This window comes from Rhipicephalus sanguineus, chromosome 3 (genome assembly GCF_013339695.2).
Source record: "Rhipicephalus sanguineus isolate Rsan-2018 chromosome 3, BIME_Rsan_1.4, whole genome shotgun sequence".
In the NCBI taxonomy this organism is placed as follows: Eukaryota; Metazoa; Arthropoda; class Arachnida; order Ixodida; family Ixodidae; genus Rhipicephalus; species Rhipicephalus sanguineus.
Genome location: NC_051178.1, coordinates 217,129,831 through 217,150,960, shown reverse-complemented (window position 1 = coordinate 217,150,960; position 21,130 = coordinate 217,129,831). Strand labels below are relative to the sequence as shown.

The 21,130-nt window shown below is 47.1% G+C and overlaps 2 protein-coding genes and 1 long non-coding RNA gene across 4 annotated transcripts in view; 2 read left to right on the top strand and 1 right to left on the bottom strand.

Annotated features, from left to right (window-relative positions):
• Positions 1–21,130, top strand: part of LOC119388290 (protein SEC13 homolog) — a 492,033-nt gene that overhangs the window by 206,391 nt on the left and 264,512 nt on the right.
• Positions 1–21,130, top strand: part of LOC119388291 (disintegrin and metalloproteinase domain-containing protein 11) — a 483,088-nt gene that overhangs the window by 322,686 nt on the left and 139,272 nt on the right. The window contains exons 22-24 of the mRNA XM_049413903.1: positions 16,058–16,286; positions 17,709–17,787; positions 17,918–18,013. Of these exons, the coding sequence (XP_049269860.1) occupies positions 16,058–16,286; positions 17,709–17,787; positions 17,918–18,013 (404 nt within the window). The remainder of the gene's footprint in view (positions 1–16,057; positions 16,287–17,708; positions 17,788–17,917; positions 18,014–21,130) is intronic.
• Positions 46–19,615, bottom strand: LOC125757765 (uncharacterized). 2 transcript variants are annotated; one of them, XR_007415533.1, is made up of 3 exons: positions 19,118–19,615; positions 834–927; positions 46–756 (listed from the first exon to the last, which is right to left on the bottom strand). It is a non-coding gene; the product is annotated as an uncharacterized LOC125757765 (long non-coding RNA). The 2 variants fall into 2 exon arrangements; XR_007415534.1 differs by lacking the exon at positions 19,118–19,615 and having other exon boundaries at positions 46–345; positions 527–756; positions 834–1,751.

The window sequence follows — 21,130 nt, the reverse complement described above, 5'->3', positions numbered from 1 at the left end:
ATATCTGAATACTTTCAGGACTTAAGTTCCTGGGAACCACTGCTGTAAGACATTCTCGTTTTGCAAAAAAACAGGTATATCCACAAAGGCGCGATGCACGAGATTGACGCACTCTTGTTTTGAATGTAAACATAATAATTTACATGGACATAAGTACATTCATGACAGATTTGCACCAAAGTGAGGAAGTTTCACAACCTTAACAGTGCTCGGTTATGAAAATCAATCTCACCCACATCTTCAATTCTTTAAACAATCTTTATTACTCGCTCCCACATAACAGGCCGTTGAAATGCATCAATGAACGCAATGAGCTCCAAGGTTGCTTGAGCATCCTGTTTTTGTCTGCTGCAACAGGCGAAAGTTAAGTAAACAAAAAAGGCTGTGAACCCATATCGCGAAAAAGCAGTGTACACGTTATTCATTGCTATGCACAAAAATATTCCTTATTCTTGCTTGAAAACGGACGTTTAGTCAGTATTTCACACATACTCTCGATCCCAGACTTGTGAAACACGTGCCTTACCATTCTGAGGTGGCCCTTAGGAAAGAAAGGTTGAAGGAAGTTCTTAGAACATGCTGGCTTCCTCAAGGAGCTCTAGGAGGCATGAAGGGCTCCTCACGTAAGGTAAAGAAATGGTCTGAGTTAAGGAGCGTTTCAGAATATGGGTCTAAATATCCTCACCTGAGGAGCCTGATGACATTTGGCTATGCAGTGAAGCCTTCCTTTTGTGCAATTTGGGAAATCAAGGAACCCTATTGAATTGAAATAATAGCGCCATTTTATTCTGAAAGGAAAAAAAAGCTGTACACACTGGGGGGGGGGGACTCACGTCATCAGGGGTAAGACAACTGTGCGCATTTTTGATATGATTCCGTTTTCCTGCACCAAGCTGCTCCAAGCAAGAATTTTGATGCCCATGTCAGCTTCAGTGGGGAAAAAAGCCATAGTTGACCACATGATTTTTCAAGCAGTGCCAGGAATGCCAGAAAAATAAGACGTTTGCAAAACACAGACTCGCCCGAGCGTGTTTCTTCTATGCATCTTTCTAATGAAGGCTCCCATGGTGCTGCCATAATCTCCTTTGGACTGTTGTAAATATGCGTGACCCTGCAAAAATTTGCTGCCACGCCTCGAGCGTGCTGCTTGTACATGCTAGGCTGTGTGTTCTGGCGCTACTGTCGCTTGGCAAAAACTACCGAGTGGCATGCTTAGCGGGGTTGACTCTCAGGTTCTTTGTTGTGCGTAGCATGTTCCTCCAGTCGCTGCGGTTTTCGTGTCAACGCTGCTGTGTGGTCACCTACGCGTGCATTTGCTGTGGGCGAGTACCTTGTTGCGTCAACGTGGCATCAACTGTCTTCCTGCATGCGACGGGTCTCTGCGCTGCTCTAGCGCGTGGGTTCTCAAACTGGGTTCCATGAAGGACATCTTTGGGTTCCGCGGGCGACCAGAACAAATGCAACCCACTCTCGTTTTACCCCAGTAAACAACCAATTTTTTTATTTAGACAAGCAAGTTTGCATTGCATTTTGCATTTAACGAAGCCATCGCACGCCGCATCCGCACATCGGTTGTCTGTGGGTAGCGAGAGACCCATGTAGTAGCAGCACTAAAGACTCGTCATCTAGTGTGCGCCATGAAACTTGCATGATTTGTGGACCTGTGGTGACAGAAATTCATCCTCGTGAGCGTTCAAACCAGTACAAGCAACCAGTGGCATAGCCAGGGGGCGGCACACCGAGCCCATGCACCCCCCAAATTTTATACAGAGCCCAAAATGACACTCGACCACATCTGCCTGCCCGGCCCCCCACTTCAGATCAAGGTCCTCCCCCCCTCCCCTCCTTCCGCCCGAAAAAATTTTCCACCTGCGCCCCTGCAAGCAACATTAACAGGCACCTCGGCGCTTTATTCATGGCTCATGGCGCGTCGGCGATCACATGGCACAGTTTTCATACACGGATATTTGCCACCGCTCGGTTTTGTAATCAAAATGCACAACAAACGCTTTGATACGCGTAAGAGGTGTCGTTTCGTGCTGGCTGTGGGCTACACGAGCATTCAGGCTTAGCTTTAAGACTGGTGTGTCGATCTATGGCCGTATCACCGTGCAACTGGCATGCCTCCTTTTTCTGTTTTGCAAAAAATAAAACCGGCCTCTGTACATCCGGCGCTTCATTTGCGTCAACACATTGCTTATGCTGCACGGTGCCTGAAGCATGCAGTGTATGGTCGGCGGGTGCTTTACGAGAGTTGCGGAATGGCGCGAAGGGGATCGCACTTCTATGTATTGTCGGGAGTTCTACATCAATGGTGGTTGCCTTCGATAGTAAAGGAAAGAGAACAGGCCAACACAGGCTGCGGTTGCACGCATCAAGAGGCATTACACCCCCCCCCCCCATCTCCTTCTTTTCGATGTTCTTCATGTTCAAGAAAAAGTTCTCAGTTCCATGGCGCTCTGGAAAAGTCGTTGGGATTCCCCAAAGCGAGAACGTTTTAGAACCCCTGTTCTAGTGGTTTTGCACGAGAAGACAGCAGCTAACTGATGCGAAGGGCACTTGTGTCGTCCCCCAATAAAAGCGTACTGTACGCTTACAACGGCACTACTTTTGCAGTACACCATACGCTCACATTTGACGAGATAGTCAGTGCGGCGAGGTTCCTTGGCACCCGAGCCGCACTCTTGAAGGTGGTCCCGCACAAGGTGGCAGTGAACGGCGGTGCAGTGCGCTTTTGTTGTCGTCTGTTAAAAGCGTGCAGTACACTTGACGCTATGCCAACCGCACAGCCAAGCAGGTAGCTGAAGGTGCTTATGGTGATGTTCTCCTGACAAAGATTAACATTGACCTACAGGAAGCTGTTTGGAAGCTTGAAAAGCTAAATAAGCAGGCGAAGCAGACGTACAAAAAGCCAAAGCAGTAATATGCTAAATCATATCACTGATCTTAAGCAAAGGCCTACTGCTATGTAACTACATTTCTTGCGGAATTTCAATTTAATTTTTTTAAGTGTGACGCTTTTCGGTTTTTTTGTTTTTTTTTTCAAATGTTTGAGGTGAACCTAGTTTCCAGAACATTTTTAAAATTATTTCATATGTTTGTTACTCGGGCTAGATAGGTCGCGTAGTATGTAAAATGGTAGTGTAGTTCATACCTGGCGATAATCTGTTCAAAAAACTTTCTCTGAAGGTTCTTTCAGTGTTATGTGTATTCTAAGCCAATTAAAATATGTACGTGTCCCCCAAGTGGCTAAAAATATTTTTTTTCAAGCCCCTAGGATGACATAATAAGTGCCGCTAGCTGCTCCAAATCAAGGTTCTTCTGCTCCATAATCGAAATTTTGCTGCTCCAAAACTGCTCCCAATCCACTTTCAGCCGTCTCACCCCTGCATCATGCATTCGCCCAAATTACTCAAAGGTGACCGCCATTTGGTGTTGCTATTTTGTCATCGTCATCATCATCATCGTCTTCTTCAGAGCTTGAGAGGTTGCATGAGTGACTGCATCCTTTGTTGATAACTGTGGCTGATGAATTATAGCTAAGCTCTTTCTAATGGATCGGCATCTTTCAACCACCCATTCGTTACACAGTTTAGACGGCATGATGCCTGGTTTGATTCTACACTTCTGCCAAGGTTAGATTTAAATTCTTCAGGTGAATCTACTTATTTATTTATTTATTTGTTTATTTATACATATACCTCACGGGTTCCAATACCTGGAACAGTGTGTGAGGGGGGGGTGTGGCAGTATTAAACAAGCACTAAGTAATGGTACAAGACATAGCAAATTTGGTATTACAATATAGAAAAATTGAATTGAAAATAATAATACATCAAAAGACATGGAAAGGTACACAGCAAAGCACACGAGGGTAATGGCAATATTGCCACGCCCACTTCTTGTATTCGGGTGTTGTGCCCGTGTCTCCAACAAGGAGGCAGCCCTCTCTTTTCGGACGACACTCGTGAACGTAGCCAAAAAATTGCCGCGAAAGAGCTCCCAGGTACGGAGTGCGGACTCCCGATTCTCGTACCAGGTCCTTGCTGCGTCTTTCAAGTAAAAGTACACGTGGCGCAGGTTGTCGTCAGAGGTCCAGTTGTTGAATGTCGAGACCCTTTCAAACGTCTCCAGCCAGGTCACGGGGTCTTCACATGGTGAACCATGGAATGTCGGCGGCTGCATCACTATCGCTGCAGGGGACACTGCGGCCGTCATTGTGCTTGTTGTCTTCATCGCCATGGCTCTAGGCTTGTCCGGTAGGGGTCCGTATTGGGGGGGTAGTCCTTTCAGTCTGCGGCTGGCTCGACTGTCGCTGGCGGTGTCTTCTTCGCGACGTGGGCTGGGTTCACGGCTTGACGGGGGCGTCCGGTACATGAACAAGCAGCACATCCACCAGATGTCACGTGGTCGTGACGTCGACGAAGGCAGCAGTCAGCACCTCGGAGATGAAACCCTTTATTTGGCCGAACTTGTGGCCGGGAAACTGAAGGTCAAGCTACAGCAATACACTGATAGCGGCGAGCAGAGCGTCGACCGTCGATCAACTGACAAGCGGTGAAGCGCGTCGGCTTTTATACAGGCGCTATCGAACTTTCCAGCGATATCGCTGCTTGTTGCGTATGTTCTAGAATAAGCTGGAGCGTTCGCGTCTTGCGCGCAATCTTAACAAAACGATCTACTACAATCTCGAAGCTTCTCGAACACTGCAGCGTGGACAGCGTCGAGCGTTGATAACCGTCCTTGCTGGTCAAACCCGAATACAAGAAGTGGGCGTGGCAATATGTGTGTGTGTGTTGTGTGCAAAATAAGCACACTGCAGAAATATATTTTATACAAGAATAAAATGTCGAAAGTATGATACCGTAAGAACTAGAAAAGAATTCAGAAAAGACTTGTAATTTTTTAGGGTGACCATAAAGTGACAAAAATATCGTTTGTGTTGTTACATACACATGGTTTATTCATGATTAACAGCAAGATAAAATCTAAAAAAAAGCTTATATAACTGTTCAAAAATTATCCGTTGCAATAAACGTCTGTGTAGTTCACAGGCGTACAAAAATAAGTACACGAGTGGCTTCAAGTGTAGACACGGAGGAAGAAAAGTCACCTTTTGATCAAGCCAGCATCGTCTCGCTTGCTGCGCATGCTTTTGAGATGTCGTTCACTCATCAACATTTGAGTGTCAACTCGTAAGTAACTCCTCGAGTGATGGGCTGACAGCCAATGATTCAGATTCTGATTTGAATCGTCGCTCAACTCACTTGCAGCAGAGAAACCGGCGTGCACTTCCATAGTGCAAGCGAACTGCACAGGTGAGCGAACTGAAGAAAACTTTTGGGTTGTGCGTGCGTCCAGAAAGCAAAAACAACTCCGAAACAGATACAGTCGAACCCGTTTATAACGAACTCGAAAGTGTCGCGAAAAGTGGTCGTTATATCAGTAGTTCGTTGTATATGGACTCGCCGTTAAAAACGTGCGCTTACCGGCCAAGCCGTTTTTTTTTCTTTGTGCGCTTTTATTAAAGTGCTAACAACCCCTTCGGTGACAAGCTAAGCCTTTTCGCATCGTGAAGCGACGCCCGCTGCGTGCTCACGAGTGAATTAACCGCCTTTGCAATGAGCTGACACCGTTTCACCGAAACGCGGTACAGCGACGTGGAGCCGATCATCCCTGGCTAGTTGCGTGCAGCGCGTCGCCTACTCGGGTCGCGGAGTCACTGCCGGGCCGCTTGCTGTATGCCGTATGCGCGCGTTTGTACGTTCTTCGTGCTTGCTTCACTCCGGACCGTGCACGGGTGTGGCGACTAGCCTCTTCGTTCAACGCGGCGAAAACAAGCATTTTCCAAGCAACGCGCACTCTACGTCTCCGCGATGCTCTCGCGGCCCTGCAGGACGATGCGCGGCGCACTTCAGTTGTCACCTAGTCAAACACGCTGTATACGCTCGCTGTCAGTGCATCGACGTTTCTCGTTGCCCGCGCCGCTCAACAACAGCGAGCTACATTCGTTTCTACAAAGCGACGCGCACTTAAAAAAAAAGCGGTCTCGCACGACGCGGCGGCGGCGAACTTGCAAACGGCAGCATGGCGCGCTCGTACCGCCGTCAAGCCACATGCAAAGCCGAGTATCTACAGATGACTGTGATAAGGTTGTCGGCTATAAGGCATAATTTCACGTTCACCGACGGCCGCCACCTCGCCTTCGTTCTTTTCTGATGCTTATCCCCGAAGGCATCGCCGCAACCGCGCGGAAGTCGTAATCACCGATCGACCGGTCTCTGCCGTTACCAAAAAGACGGACGACTTTTCGCGGCACATTGTGGCGTCGACGAGTTTAGGGACGCAGTGAACCTTTTTGCGATGGAAAGCTATCGCGGTTATCACTTCTTGCATTTATGCCTTCTTGCGTTCCAAGGCATTGTTTGGTTCATCGCAGGCGGTCGTAGCAGCAGAGAACGGCAGCAGGAAAGGTTACCGTGCGAAAGCTGACCGCAAGGCTTCATGCTGCCTACTATTTTTTTTTCCCTCACTGCCATTCTATCACTGAAGAAATGCCTGGAAAGTGAGCGACCTCGCTCGCAGCATCCGAAATCTGCGTGCGGTGCTCGCCGATCTGGGTATCTTAATCGCGAGTAAACTGGAGCGGGGCACGCGCGAGCGCGCGCCCCTGTCACGCTTTAGAAGGCATGTCTTAACTTTTTTTCGCTTCGTATGCGCCATGTTTTTACCGCGACCGTGTCCGAAGTGTTCGTTGTAAAAGTAGGAGGCCTTGAAAAATGTTCGCTATATCTGGACGCAGCTTCAATGGTTAGCATAGGAAAATCGTAAGTGCACCCAAATATGGTCGTTATAACCGATAGATCGTTATATGTGGGATCGTTATAAGTGGGTTCGACTGTAGTAATCCTTCGACTTTTCACCAACGAGACGGAAGCAGCTTTTGCGAGTCCCGTAAACAGGAAATGCAACCAAAGTGGCACCGTTCGTGTAGGTCAGTGCCTGCACGAAAACAGGTCAAATCGTGTCCTGGGGAGCAATAAATGAGAGAGTAACAAAATGGTCACCCTTTGAGAGATTCTAAAACCGGAAAGCCATCAGTTTTGCGGGCACGAGAAGCGGGAACGACCCGAAGGACGAAGCTGAAACTAGCCGGCGCCCCGTTGTACAGTAGACTCTCGTTAAACTGAACCTGAAGGGACCAAGGAAATATGTTCCCTTTAAGAGGAGTTCCATTTACTGAGAGATGAACAGGGTTGCATTGTTCAGGTACAAAACCAATCATAGTACGAGCAGTTGTTCCATTTAAGCAGCAATTCCGTTTAAGAGATTTCCATTTACTGACGGTCTACTGTAGTAAAGCATAAAAAAAAGAAGGGACATCGGCACAAGAAAGAATTCCATGTATCCCCGCCTGGTGGCAGCACATGCCAAGTAAGAGAAATGACAAAAAAAGGCATGCTTTTTAAACATACAAGCAATGACTTGCATGTACGTCAGTGACCATCTTAGAGGTGTTCGCATAGGACGTACATGCACGTCATTAACCCTGAAAGGTACGGTAAAAAGTTGGGCGAGTTGGTATTTGTTCATGATGACTGAGGGGCGCGAGAAAACGGCACACAACGAAAAGAAGTACACGGGATGACACGCTACTAGCAACTGAAATATTTTTATTCAGAAAAGACATATTTATACCGCAGTGGAATCAAATCTAACCCAACGAGTCGACCAAAAAGATATAAAACCATATGCCCGGCATACCTACGTGAAGTAACGTTGTAGATAGGCTATCTCCCCTTCCTGCAGACTGATAGAGGGATGACTGATGCAATCCCGCCCCTCCCTCTGGATAAAGAGGGCTTCTATAATCTCCATGTTTCCCACAAACATCGCAGAATTGCCTTGAAGCTGCGGCTGACAGAAATGTCCAGCAGCTGAAGCATCTTCGTCATGCCGCCGGGTATAATCACTGGCATACAGTTCTTTGAACTGATCTTTCTCTTGACAATGTCGGTGATATGCGCCCGCATACTGTCCATTGCCAGCATTCCTGGCTTCACGTGGAAGAATCCGTCTGGTCGACATGAAGAACAGCGGTCAAGCCACACACTCACCATTCCCTCCTCTATCCAACCCTCTGTGTTCGCCTGAATCACCACTGTAGGAGGGAAAATATCCTTCGGCAAGGGCTTTCGCTTAAAAATAAGCATGGGAGGCAGCTTTGTGCCATCCGCACAGCAGGCGAGCACAACGGTGAAATGGGATTTCTCGTGGCCTTTTGTCCTCACAGTGACAGTTTTCTGGCCTCTCTCGGCGACGCTTCTCCCAAGCGGAATGTCGAATGTCAGCGGCACTTCATCCATGTTGACGATGTGCCTCGCGCTGACATTCTTCTTCGCAACTTCCTCCCTCACGAATGAGCTGAAGTTGTCCAGTTGTGCCTGAAAGTCGTCGGGCAGCTTCTGGCACACTGTCGTCCGAGCTCTCATGACCAGCTGATTTCGTCGCATAAAGCGGAAACACCACGGCAGACCACCATTAAATCCCGTAGCATTGGTCTCCGCTGCCAGAGCCTTCGCCTGCGGGCGTAGCTGCACTGTTGACAGCCCTCTTTCTTCGGCTCGCTGTTCCAGCACCCACGTGTGCAGACTACGCTTGAGGTCTGGCCAGCGTGCCTTCTTGCCGCGGTTGGCTTTCTTTGTTGACTTCATCGTGCGGAGGACACTGCGGGCCTTGCGCCAGTCCCGGATTATTTTTTCACTGACGTCGAATTGCCTCCCTGCTGCTCGGTTTCCATGTTCCTCAGCAAATTCAACTGCGTGCAGTTTGAACTTGGCGCCATAGCTTCGCCGACTTTGCTTTCCATGTGGCGCCATGGTTAGCGAGGCTCTACCGGCTGTACACTACGACGCACAACACACGCAACGCGCGCAGCAGCAGCGACACAGCGAGTGCAGTGAAGGCATTATGGCGGACGGAAGTGACGGCAAAGGAAGCGGCTCTGAAATCCAAACTTGCTTTCCATTATTTATAATTTAAAAAATGCCTCCACGTTGAACCCCTCTTTGATTATTTTTTTTCCTGTGTAAGATTACATCAGCTGCATTATTTCTAGGGTGTTAACTTACCATTAATCTTATTTTCTTTTGAAATGTGGTTTCTGTGCATGGCAGCGTCATTTGATGCCCGCTCGACGCAAAAAAGCGTGGCCGCAGTACTCAAGCCACCCAAGCCGCGGCATCCAACGTGATTTTGACTGTATATAAGTCGCACCGTTGTATACGGCGCACTGGCGAAAAAATTTTTTTAAAAATGCAACTTATACACCAAAAAATATGGTAGACACCTTATTCTTTAGGTGCGGTGTGTGTGGTGTTTCTTAACTGATAAACAGGACTGAAAAATTTTGTCGCCTGTCTGCAAGAGAAAACGCCGCAGTGGCTGCCCCTGAGTCTTATGCTTCACAGAGAAATAAAAGGTTGATGTTGCGGTTTTCTTGCACACAGCTCAAAAGAAACAGATAAGCACCAAACACCACACGTAAAGATAAGGCAATTCGCTGGCACAAGTGAGATGACTTGCCGCTTTTCATGAAAGATACAGCCACGATCATTCGAGTTTCATCACTTCCTTGTCAATGGTAGTTCCAGCCTGACGATACAGAGTGGCTGCGCATCGTGCACACCGGGCACGATCAGTTTTAATATTGCCCTTAAAATTCACTGCTGAATATCTGGAATTGCAGGCAACTTTTGTGATTTATAAAAAATGGGTATGCCATAAATTCTCAAGCACTGCAACTTTCTAATATAAACTAACAACTGCCCTCAAGTCAGTAATTAAAAAGTTAATTGGTTTTGTTGATTAGTCTTGTCAATGTCATTTTAGTTGCGGCAAAGTGTTTCTGCCTCGACGTAAAGTTTGTGTGCAAAACCGACAGGAGTCCTAATGTCATAGGATCTTTGTAAAAAATCTGTGTTGTCTAAAAAAAAATAAGTGCCCTACGTACTATTCCTTAAGGGGTATGTACACTAGAGTGCAACCGTTTACCTAACATGTGGACACCAGAGTAGGATCTAAAATGCTCAAATAAAAATGTTTTGAAATAGCGTGGTTAATGAACAACAAACATTGCAAAATATTAAATTCATCAAGTTCATTGTTATATGTCATTATTTTTTATCTATGCTATGATAGTAAGAACTGCAAAAAACAGTGACCTTGAATTTTGCTAGCTTTAACTACGCAAAAGCTATCATGTTGCTGAAATCAAAGCCGTTTGTGTGACTCAGGATGGTGAGAAAAGTGTGGCACAGCAACACTCAAACGCCGAGAACAGTTTGCAAGCTGGAGTGACCGTGTTTGGTTCTATGCATCTTGGCCTCCAAATCACTGCTGTTCATAGATTTACCATGGCATGCAACTGTTGATCATGTCTTGAGTGCTGACTAATTGGTTTTTTACAAATTTCTTTGTACTATAGCTTTGATTGATACATTGCCTTCACAAATGTGTGAATAATGTCAGGGGAAGAGAGGAATTGCTGTTCTGCAGTCAGCAGAATCAAAGAGTCACTTGTTGGGTGAACCAGGTAAGCGTTGACACAGATGACTGTATTGAGCAGTGCAGTGAAATCATGATTTCTTGTTTCTGATTATGAAACGAGGCAGGCGGTGTCCTGTATTTTCTGTCTCGTCCTCGTTTCGTAATCAGAAGCACAACAAGAAGTCATGAACCACCACCCACTAGCCCACTTCATCGCTCTGCCAAGTGAAATCATGTTGCTAAATTTTTTAAGGTTACTGCATAGTCAGCACATGCGCTTACTGTTGCTTGTAGAACCGTCACATTGGAAACTCAGTTATATGCCCTCGGTCTTACGACAACCCACATTTTAGGACGATGTCACGAGTAAGGAGAGGGCGTATGGACGACGAAAGTAGGAGGAGAAGCACGCGGAACAGGCACGAGCGCGTGCATGGTAGCACACGGCTCGATGCGCGTGACACGAGCCATAAACAAAGGCAGCAGTTCGACGAGCTGCCATTGTTTGCGCGGCTACGGGAGAAGAAGGTCGCATTGGCAGCTACGTTCTGTCGACGGGAGGCAGCGGGTGTTCGTTTCCAGAGGCCGTGACGCTGGCGCTCCGTGGCACGGCCGTTGACCTCGACGACACTTGGGCGAGGCTCCTCAGAGGTGCTGTAGCACTTTGCAGCAGTTCTGGACGCACCCGTAGCAGTCCCCCTTCGAACTTCGGCCAGCAGCAATCCCCGGAATGCCACGTCAGCGACGGCTACCGGGAAAAGGTTTACGGCAGCGTGGCTGACCGTTACGTATCGGAGCGACGATTGAAGAGGATCGTCGGGCTACATCGACTGCGGACCCAATACAACGGAGGCTGGACTTACGGCGATTGACGGAACCAAGTAAGAATGTTCCATTCAGACTACGATTCGACTGCGAGGCCTAAGTGGCCAGACAGACTCTTGTTAAGGACGCTAGTCGGATGTTTGCAAGTATTGAGAATTGTGTTAGTTTATTGTCGTGTATTTCTTTAGTGTGTTTATAAGGTTTCCACTGTAATTTGTTTTTGAGTGTTGAGTTTTCTGTTAATTTTTCCTGTTTATAATTAAACCATGTTTGCTGTGCCTACCTGTGCCCTCACAATCTATCTCCAATGCACACGCCATCGAGATCTGTGACAAAACAATTGGTGAGCCTGCCAGGACCAGACGATTCCAGGGTCATTTCGTTTCCTGCCCAGACACGGATACTCGGAGAGTGTGGAGATGGATTGGGAGCGCTTGACGGCAGTGGCTAAAGATCTCGGAATGACCAAGGAGGAGACCTTGAAGTTTTTTTTAAATGCCCAAATAGAACAGGATAAGCAGATAGCACTGAAAGAGAGGGGACGTGGGTATGAACGACAGAAACAGGAGCGCGAATTTGAACGCGAAAAAGAGCTTCTCGAATTAATGTTGAGACTAGCGCAACTTAATGGTGTTCCGCAAGACGACCGGAGTGTGACATCAGCATCCTCTGGCTCGCAGTCACCCAAAGCTACCTGCATATGTCCGAGAAAGTTAATGGCTCCGTTCGATGAAAGACGTGATGACTTGGATGCCTATTTACATAGATTTGAAGGGATTGCCAGGGGTGAAGGTTGGGGCGGAAGGGAGTGGGCAACAGCACTCAGCCTTTGTCTGGTAGGAGAAGCCTTAAGTGTTTTTGGCCGAATGCCCACCGATGACTCCATGGATTATGATAAAGTCAAGAAAACACTGTTGCAAAGATTTAGGTTGATGGCGGAAGGCTTCCGGGAGCGATTTCGTGGGTGTAAGCCAGAGAATGCAGAGACAGCGAAGCAGTTTGTGTGCCGCTTGCCAAATTATATTGAAAGATGGAGGGAGATGGCGAATGTAGAAAAAAAACATATGAAGGCGTACGTGATTGCATGGTCATGGAGCAATTCTTGAATTGCCGCAGTAACAAGTTAAGTATTTTCCTCAAAGAACGAAAGGTAGCCTGACTTGAGGATGTAGCAGAGCATGCCAATCAGTATTTGGAGGCCCAGGGACTTAGAAACCTAGGGAAGGCAAGTGAGGGCGGTGACAAAGCAAAACCAGATGAGACAAAGGGTAGACCTCAGGGGGCACCGAACACGTCACAGCGACCACTCAGGTGTGTCCTGTGTAACCGCATTGGGCACCGAGCTATGAATTGTCGAGCTGAAGATGGTCGTTCACATCCACAAGTAGTAGTGTGTCAGTTGTGCAATGGAAGGGGACATCGGGCGAATGAGTGTAGGTCAGGGACTACAGACAAAGTAGCTTGTATAGTGGACTCGCAGTGGGATAGCGTGAAAGAAGGGCAACAGGTGCAGAAAGAAGAGTCAGGAAAGAACGAAATGAAGCTTTCCTCACAAGGAAATTGGTTACCGGTCGTAGACGGAGAGGTGCATGGACAAAGGGTGAAAGTTTTGAGAGATACACGCACAAATATTGTTTTGGTGAAAAGGAGCTTAGTAGACGAATCGAATCAAACAGGAGAGTACGCAACAGTCATTTTAGTGGATAGTTCGGTGAGAAGGCTTCCAAAAGCTCGGATAAAAGTTGCAAGTTCATATAACATAGATTGGGTGACAGAAAAGTGCTTGAAGAAGCCCATGTATGACCTGATATCAGGTAATGTGCCAGGAATGAGGAAAGTAGATGAGCCTGATATGAACTGGGAAAACAACAGGGACGTGCTAGGTGAACAGACGGCAACCATTTGTAGAGTAGCGGAACAAAAGGAGAGTAGTAAGAAGGAGTTTACGAGAAGTGCAGCCACCAATAGCAGCAATTGCGAGAGCGGTGGCAAAGAGAGAAGCAGAGGCCACAAACTTGAAGGTGGCGACCATGCAGATATAACCCCTGTGGAGTTCCGAGAAGAACAGAAAATGGATGAATCGTTGAAGGGTTGTTTTCAGAAGGTAGGGGAACCATTCAAGAAGCAGCAAAGCAGGAATGTATTTGGGTTCCAAAGACACGATGGACTATTGTATAGGAGACGCCAGTTTAGTTCAAGAAGGGAAAGAGAGAGAGCACGTGTTCGGAAAGAATTTCAAGGTACAGACGGATCATCAACCGTTAGAGTTCATAAACAAGGCAAAGTTGACAAATGGAAGAGCAATGCGATGGAATCTTGCACTGCAACAATACTCATTTAGTGTGGAATATGTTAAAGAGAGAGAAAATGTGGAGGCCGATTTTATCAGTAGAAGTTGTTGAGGGGCCAAAATAGAAGGTGTAGAGGGTAAAACAGGGAAAAGCAGAACTTCTAGAGCTAAGAGGATGAAATGTGAACAAGAGGTTATAGAACATGCACAGTGGTGTATTGATGTGTGTGGTGCGGTGGATAGAGCGATAGAGACGATTGAACTTATATAGCAGTGTTGGGAAGTGACCAGCGAACTGTGTGTGTGACAAGTATGTGGTGAAGTGTCAAGTGGAAAGGCCTGCGAGTTGACAAGAAGACATCGCAACTGTTCAAGATGCACAGGCATTAAGACGAAAGAAGAGTACTTTTTTAAAAAAAAACTCAAAAAAGGAGGCCTATGTCAAGAGTAAGGAGAGGGCGTATGGACGACGAAGTAGGAGGAGAAGCACGCGGAACAGGCACGAGCGCGTGCATGGTAGCACACGGCTCGATGCGCGTGACAAGCCGTAAACAAAGGCAGCAGTTCGATGAGCTGGCATTGTTTGCACGGCTACGGGAGAAGAAGGTCACATTGGCAGCTACGTTCTGTCGACGGGAGGCAGCGGGTGTTCGATTCCGGAGGCCTGTGACGCTGGCAGTCCGTGGCGTGGCCGTTGACCTCGACGACACTTGGGTGAGGCTGCTGCAGCACTTTGCGCCAGTTCTGGACGCACCCGTAGCAGTCCCCCTTCGAACTGCGGCCAGCAGCAATCCCCGGAATGCCATGTCAGCGACAGCTCCTGAGAAAAGGCTTACGTCAGCGACGGCTACCGGGAAAAAGTTTACGGCATCGTGGCTGACCGTTACGTATCGGAGCGACGATTGAAGAGGATGGTCGGGCTGCATCAACTGCGGACCCAATACAACGGAGGCTGGACTTGCGGCGATTAACGGAACCAAGTAAGAATGTTCCATTGAGATTACAATTTGACTGCGAGGCCTAAGTGGCCAGACAGACTCTAGTTAAGGACTCTAGTCGGATGTGTGCAAGTACTGAGAATTGTGTTAGTTTTTCTTTGAATATTTCTTTATTGTGTTTACAAGGTTTCCACTGTTATTTGTTTTTTGAGTGTTGAGTTTTCTGCTAGTTTTTCCTGTTTATAATTAAACTATGTTTGCTGTGCCTATCTGCGCCCTCGCAATCTTTCTCCAATGCACATGCCCCCGAGATCTGTGACAGACGAATTGGTTTGGTCCCGGCAAAATCTCCATAGAAATAACGTATTAAAAATATGATTATATGACAAATTTTTGGGAGCTGGGATTGCACAACGACTTTCCTATACTGTCTGAGAAAAAAAAGTCACCTTTTTTTTTCGAATCTAACGCTCACCAAATATTTGTGGGTGCAAAATAACCACCTATGAGGCCCTGGGTCATTGGTTAGGAAAAAAAAAAAAAAGAGTGGGACAGCTACAATATGCATTCTTAGAATGTAAAATTTATTCCCTGACAGTTCATTGTCTTTTGTGATCCAGTTTTCGTGGCATTAAGATCACTGCCTCGATCGCATGTGTATTGTAGGGCTGTTACCTAGACAAGATCTATCTACACGAAGTAGCTTCAGCTAGTCAGCAAGCACGTCTTTGAGATATTTTAACATTTTCGGCCCGTGGAAACTTTTCCTGGTCGACATACAGCTGAAGCCCTGTGCTTGCAGTACACAGGCCTGCCAAAGGGATGCATCTTCAGCATGCAAAATAATCTTCCCTTGAGTTGATAACAACAGCAGCAGGTCACCTGTTGCACTTCACAAGAGAATTAGTACCATGTGCACAGCTCAATTGGGCACCAAATCATCCCAAGCAAACTCAGCAAAATCATCTGTCGCCATTATGTCATGGCGTTGACACTGTATCCAACTTTTCTGAGGAGAGGCTGGTGCCAACGCAGTTTCGGTTTTGTTATTACACGCAGGCAATTCTTGGACTTATCGAAAAGAAAATGCGCATTGTATTCAATTTTTTTAAAGTTGAGAATAAATATTTGCTCACACCTCCTTCAAATTAGCTGCCATTTTCAAGAATCATTTAATCTACCTTCATTCAGGCGGTCTGCACCCATTTTTTGGGCAAGACTGAATGTCACCGCCTACATTCTTAGTTTTTCGATTAAACCACGGTTTTGCGTGGTCCCCTCAAGCTCGTATAAATGGGGCTCCACTGCAGCTGGATTGTTGGCAACCTGCAGGAAATGTCATACCTAAGCAAGCAGCTTGGTTCTGATGCCATGTCCTAATTTATTGATCTCACGATGGCAGCGTGTGTTGCAGTCACGTCATGCCACACCGAAGTGGATGCTTTTAAATTTGCAGGAGCACGACGCTCGGATGAGAAATGCTTTGGCGAGTTCAACGTGCAGGGCAGCATGAGTGGCAACTGCGGTCCCGACGGGCGGAACGGCTACATCAAGTGCAGCCGGGAGCACATGATGTGTGGCACACTGCAGTGCCAGCGAGGTGCTCGTGCCCCCATTGTCCTCGGCATGGAGAAGCTCTACACGCGCACCATCATCTCCATTGAGGGCTCCGAGTTTGAGTGCAAGTGCGTGCTGTCTCACTTGTCCTCACCTTGCTTGATTTATGTTGGCCAATAGCGTGCTATCCGACGTCAAACAGCAGGTGCCAGCAGCCCTGGAGAGAGCATTCACGGCACAGGCAACTGCGTGCTCCGCTTCTAAATGCTCCTTGACTGCAAGCTTCGGCTGAGCTATTCATATCACCAAACCCGAGGGGTGGTTCGCCACCTTTTTAAGAAACAACTTGCAGCAGTTGTCATTACGATTTATGGTTTTAGGCATAAAATGATCAAGCATTTCTTTCCTGTCGGACCTTGTTATATCTTTGTATTAAAAGAAACATCCTCTGATTATTTTCACATATGTGCTTGTTCATGCATATCTCGTGGCCACCCTTTACCGATGGTTTGGCAGTCAGTATTGAGGTTTTACTGTTAGAAACTATGCATTGACCTCTTTTTTTTTTATTTAAAGCACAAGCATTCCTTGGCTAGGTCTCCAGGGAAAGTTGTATGCACAAGTGTTGCAGCATGAAAACATAACAAAGAACAGTTTGCACAGAAAGAAAGCTGGTCAGGTATACGTGTATGTCTACTGCTTAGTGCTAAGCATGTGCTATCAGTTTGCACCGAGCGCATATTTCTCAAGTACTCGTTCAAAAATGCCAACCGAACCAAACGAGGTTGTCTGTGCATGTGGACTGCATTTTTGATGACAAACAGTTTTAATGCACAAGCATTCTTAGCTCTCCAGGGATCGGTTGTGTCACAGTGTGCAAGTGTTACCAAAGCTGTCTGCACAGAAAAAAAGCAGACCATTATAGTTGTTGCAACAAGGAACTATATCATACAGTTGGTGCCAAAAAAAAGATGGCCTGAGAAAGTAGCAGTGGCACACAGTCGCCACAAGTAACTGTAGTATGCAGCTGTGTTGTGCTGCCAAGCTTGAGGGCTATGGGGACAAAATGCAAACCATGTGTTTTGACTTGGGTGCGCATTGAAGAGCCCCAGGTGGTCAAAATTATTGCACAGTTTCTCTCTAGAGCATGCCTCATAATTGTATCGTGGTTTTGGACGTGGAACCTTGGAAATAATTAAGTAATATTGTAGTATGTAGTCGGTGCAACAAGTAGTAACCATGACAGCAAAGAAAGAATGCGCAGTTGCCACAGCAAGTAACCGTGACATGCAGGCTCGTGTTGGCTAAATGAAAGTTAGCTGTCCTGTACTTTCGGATGCGCTTGAAAAATGAGAACAGTGGGAAGGTAAAGCACGGGACGAGGAAGGGAGCTCGTCCCATGCCGCACTGTTCTTGTGCATCATGATTGACCAACTATTGAAAAACAAGGACACAAACGACATGTTGCATTGCTTTTGTGCATAACTGATTTGCTTGTGTTAACTATTGCTACACAGGCACATTGAATGTCTGTTTTGTGGTCTTGACAGGGTGTCCACAGGGTCCCTTTCTGGGGACATTCCAGACATCGGCATTGTTTGGGATGGAACAAAATGCGGACCCTCCAAGGTAATCAGCCTCTTCTTTGTAACGAGACGTGTAATCAGGGCTCGTAATGTTGTGGCTGTGGGGTGGTTGCCTTCATTTGTGGAGGATGTCTTGTGCGTGCCACATTACACTGTCTCCTCTGTGTGTGCAGATTTGTGTGAACAAGTCATGCCTTCCAGTTGAGCACTTCCGGGAGCTGGGAGTCTGCCCTAGCAACAACCTGGCACTCGCCTGCTCAGGCCATGGTGTAAGCACTTTTTGCCTGGTTTGTTTCTACCGAGAGTGATTTTGGGGAATGTGGCAATACTCACAGCGCCCAGAAGACAACAACAAAGTATGATACAACTTTTAAAAGTATACAAAGAAAAAATGTAAAAGGTCTGAATGCTGCAGATGAAACTTTGTTTTGCCTAGGAGTGCTATCAAAGTATTGGTGGTGGTCTTATAAGAGATTGTTCATGAGCTTCAACAGCAAGCCTGTATTGGAACTGAGGTTCTGTGAAAATATGTCTTGTCTGACAAAGTTCAAGGAATGGCAAATTATGAATGGACAGTGTAGCTGTAGAGGGCGTGCAGAAAATATTAAGTGACTAGTCGTGCCCTCATGATTATGTAAGGAGTGCTGGGAAATAAAGAGGGGCTTTTGGAGCGCGACTCTCGAGCGTCCCTTGCGAAGTGCTGCGCTAACGGCGCATTCTAGGGCATTGCCCTTACCAGCAGAGTGTGTGGACATGGTGCTAGATCCTGCCACTAAGGTGTCCGATCCTGAGACTTCAAATTCTGCTGCTCCCATTGGCGCCAGTTTTTCCCTTCGCTCTCCGCCGCCATTCAACTTCAACAACACAGGTCAGTGGCCGGCATGGATTCAACAGCTCGAAGACTTCGCATCGGGCCTAGTGTCTGGTACAGAAGAAAAGAAGGTCCGTACCTTGCTCTGCTCCATGGGTCCTCAAGCTCGTGTTATTTTGCACTCTCTCGTGATCATAGGTCGGCAAAAAAAATTGGAGCTCACTCAGACTCACTTAAGAAATATATTTTGTGCTTAGGGCTCACTCGGACTCTGACTCACAAATATTTTCCTCAGGCGGACTCACTCGGACTCACGGCCCGATTTCAGTCTGAGTGAGTCTGATTGAGTCGACTCACGAGTGAGTTCGCTGACCTATGCTCATGACTGACACGGAAGCTTACGCCTCATACGACGCAGTCAAGGAAATGTTCAACTGATATTTTGTTCACCCGTTCAATAAAGTCTACGAGTCCAGCCGGTTCCACAAACTGCAATCAGCTGCCCAGAGAGACTATAGACACATTCTATACCGTGCTCAAGAACATGGTGAAGAAGTGCAACTACCCTCTTATGGTAGAAGATCGTCTCATGCGCGACCGTTTTGTTGTTGGTCTACTAGATTCCAGCCTGTTCGACCAGCTCTGCCGCGTCTTGGAGCTCATTCTTCAAGATGCGCTGACTCAAGCTTGCCGGCACGAAGATGCTGAAAAGGAAAAACAAGCCCGGAGTTTTCAAGCAGATCCTCTCAACATAGACACTTGGAAAGAAGCAAGCCAGTGCCCACAGCTCAGACACGTCTCAACACTGCTCACGTCCAGAGGACAACCAGCATCGCATCTCATCGAACACTTCGTGCAACTACTGTGGTTACTCGGTGCACTCTCGTCAAGATTGCCCAGCAAAGAAGGCTACATGCAACTGATGCCACAAGAGAGGACACTTCGCTGCAGTTTGCCGTTCCAGGAAGAAGCGTCCCAGCCACATTTAGCTGCTCGCAGTAAATGCCTCCCGCGAACTCGGTCGGTTCGTCAACATTGAAGTCAATGGACGCACTCTTCGCTTCAAAGTGGACTCGGGTGCCGATGTGTCTGTAGTCGCTATAACGTGCCCAGCTTCACTTGACCCACCAAGAGGCGAGTGACTGCTTGAGCCGGGACACAACAGACTCAACCTCATCGGGACATGTTCCGTAACTTTGACTTGGCGTACTTGCTCAATACAACAGAAACTCTACGTGGTGCATGGTATCAACTCACCTCTACTTGGTTACGAGGCAATAGTGGGTCTCGGAGTCATCCACCATCGATGTCATCAATGTTGGTCTTGGCGCATTGCCCCAGGCATTTCCTGTTGTAGTCCAGCCGAGCTGCCGAAGACATGCTCCCTCCGGACACGAATCTCGGTTCCGAGAACAAAGCTCAGGCCGGACTGGCCGAGGACTAATGAATTCAAAAACAGGGACAGAAGACAACAACAAGCTCAAGCAAGAAATTTCAATGCACACCACGCTTCGAAGGACCTCCATGCCCTGAAAGAAGGGGAAGAAGTGTGGGTGCAAGACGCTAAAGTGTGGGCTGCAGTTCCAAGTCCTGCTCAAAGGCCACGTTCTTATGTGATCCAGACACCCAATGGCATTGGTGTCGGGAATCGTCGACATCTCGTCCCATGTGTCAATTCCATCTGAGACACCTTAGCCAATGCAACAGTCAACATACTGCACAAATGTTCTTGAACTAATAAGCGAACCTCCTGGCCTGGTGTCGGATACTCCAGTCTGTGGTGACCTCAGTCAAGATGCTTTCACGGACCACTCTGCGATGGACACTGAGCACAATGAAGCTGCGCAAGTTCCTGGGTTTCCTGGTGCTCGACGTTCACGTTTCAGAAAAGCGCATGAAAACACGCAGGCTTTCTTAATGAGATATGCATGTTAGTGCGCTGACTCTGTGGAGTGTTCTCAAACATAATATATTCATGCTTCGGAAGGGGGGATCTAGAGGGCGCGTAGAAAATAATAACCGACTACCCTCGTCGTTATGTAAGGAGTGGTCGTTAATAAAGTGGGGCTTTTGGAATGTGACTCTTGTGTGTACGGGTCTCTTGTGAAGTGCTGTGCTGACGGCCCATATTTTAGGGCATTGCCCTTACCAGCAGACGGTCTCGACAGTAGCTATTATCTTGAGCCTGAGTACTAATGCATGATTAGTTGGGAAACTAACAGTACAAGCGAGAGTGAATGAGGTGCTCTTCGATGCAAGTCAGAGCATAATTATGTCCATAATCCTTGTCACTGTCCAAGAACCTTTGCGAATATATACGGACCACACCATGACAGCAAAATTCTGAAGAGTTAATGGCCCTGTATTCTCTGGTTCTTAGATATTTACTGCTGGGTTCCAGGTATGTTTATTCTTCAGTTTCACTATGAGACATGTCGTTTTGTCAGTATTCAGTAGAACTTAGTACAGTAGATTCGATAATTCAAACTTGAGGGGACCTCAGGATTTTATTTGAATTATCAGAAGTTCTCATAAATATGGCTCAGGGCAACACACCAACTAACACTGCAATGTT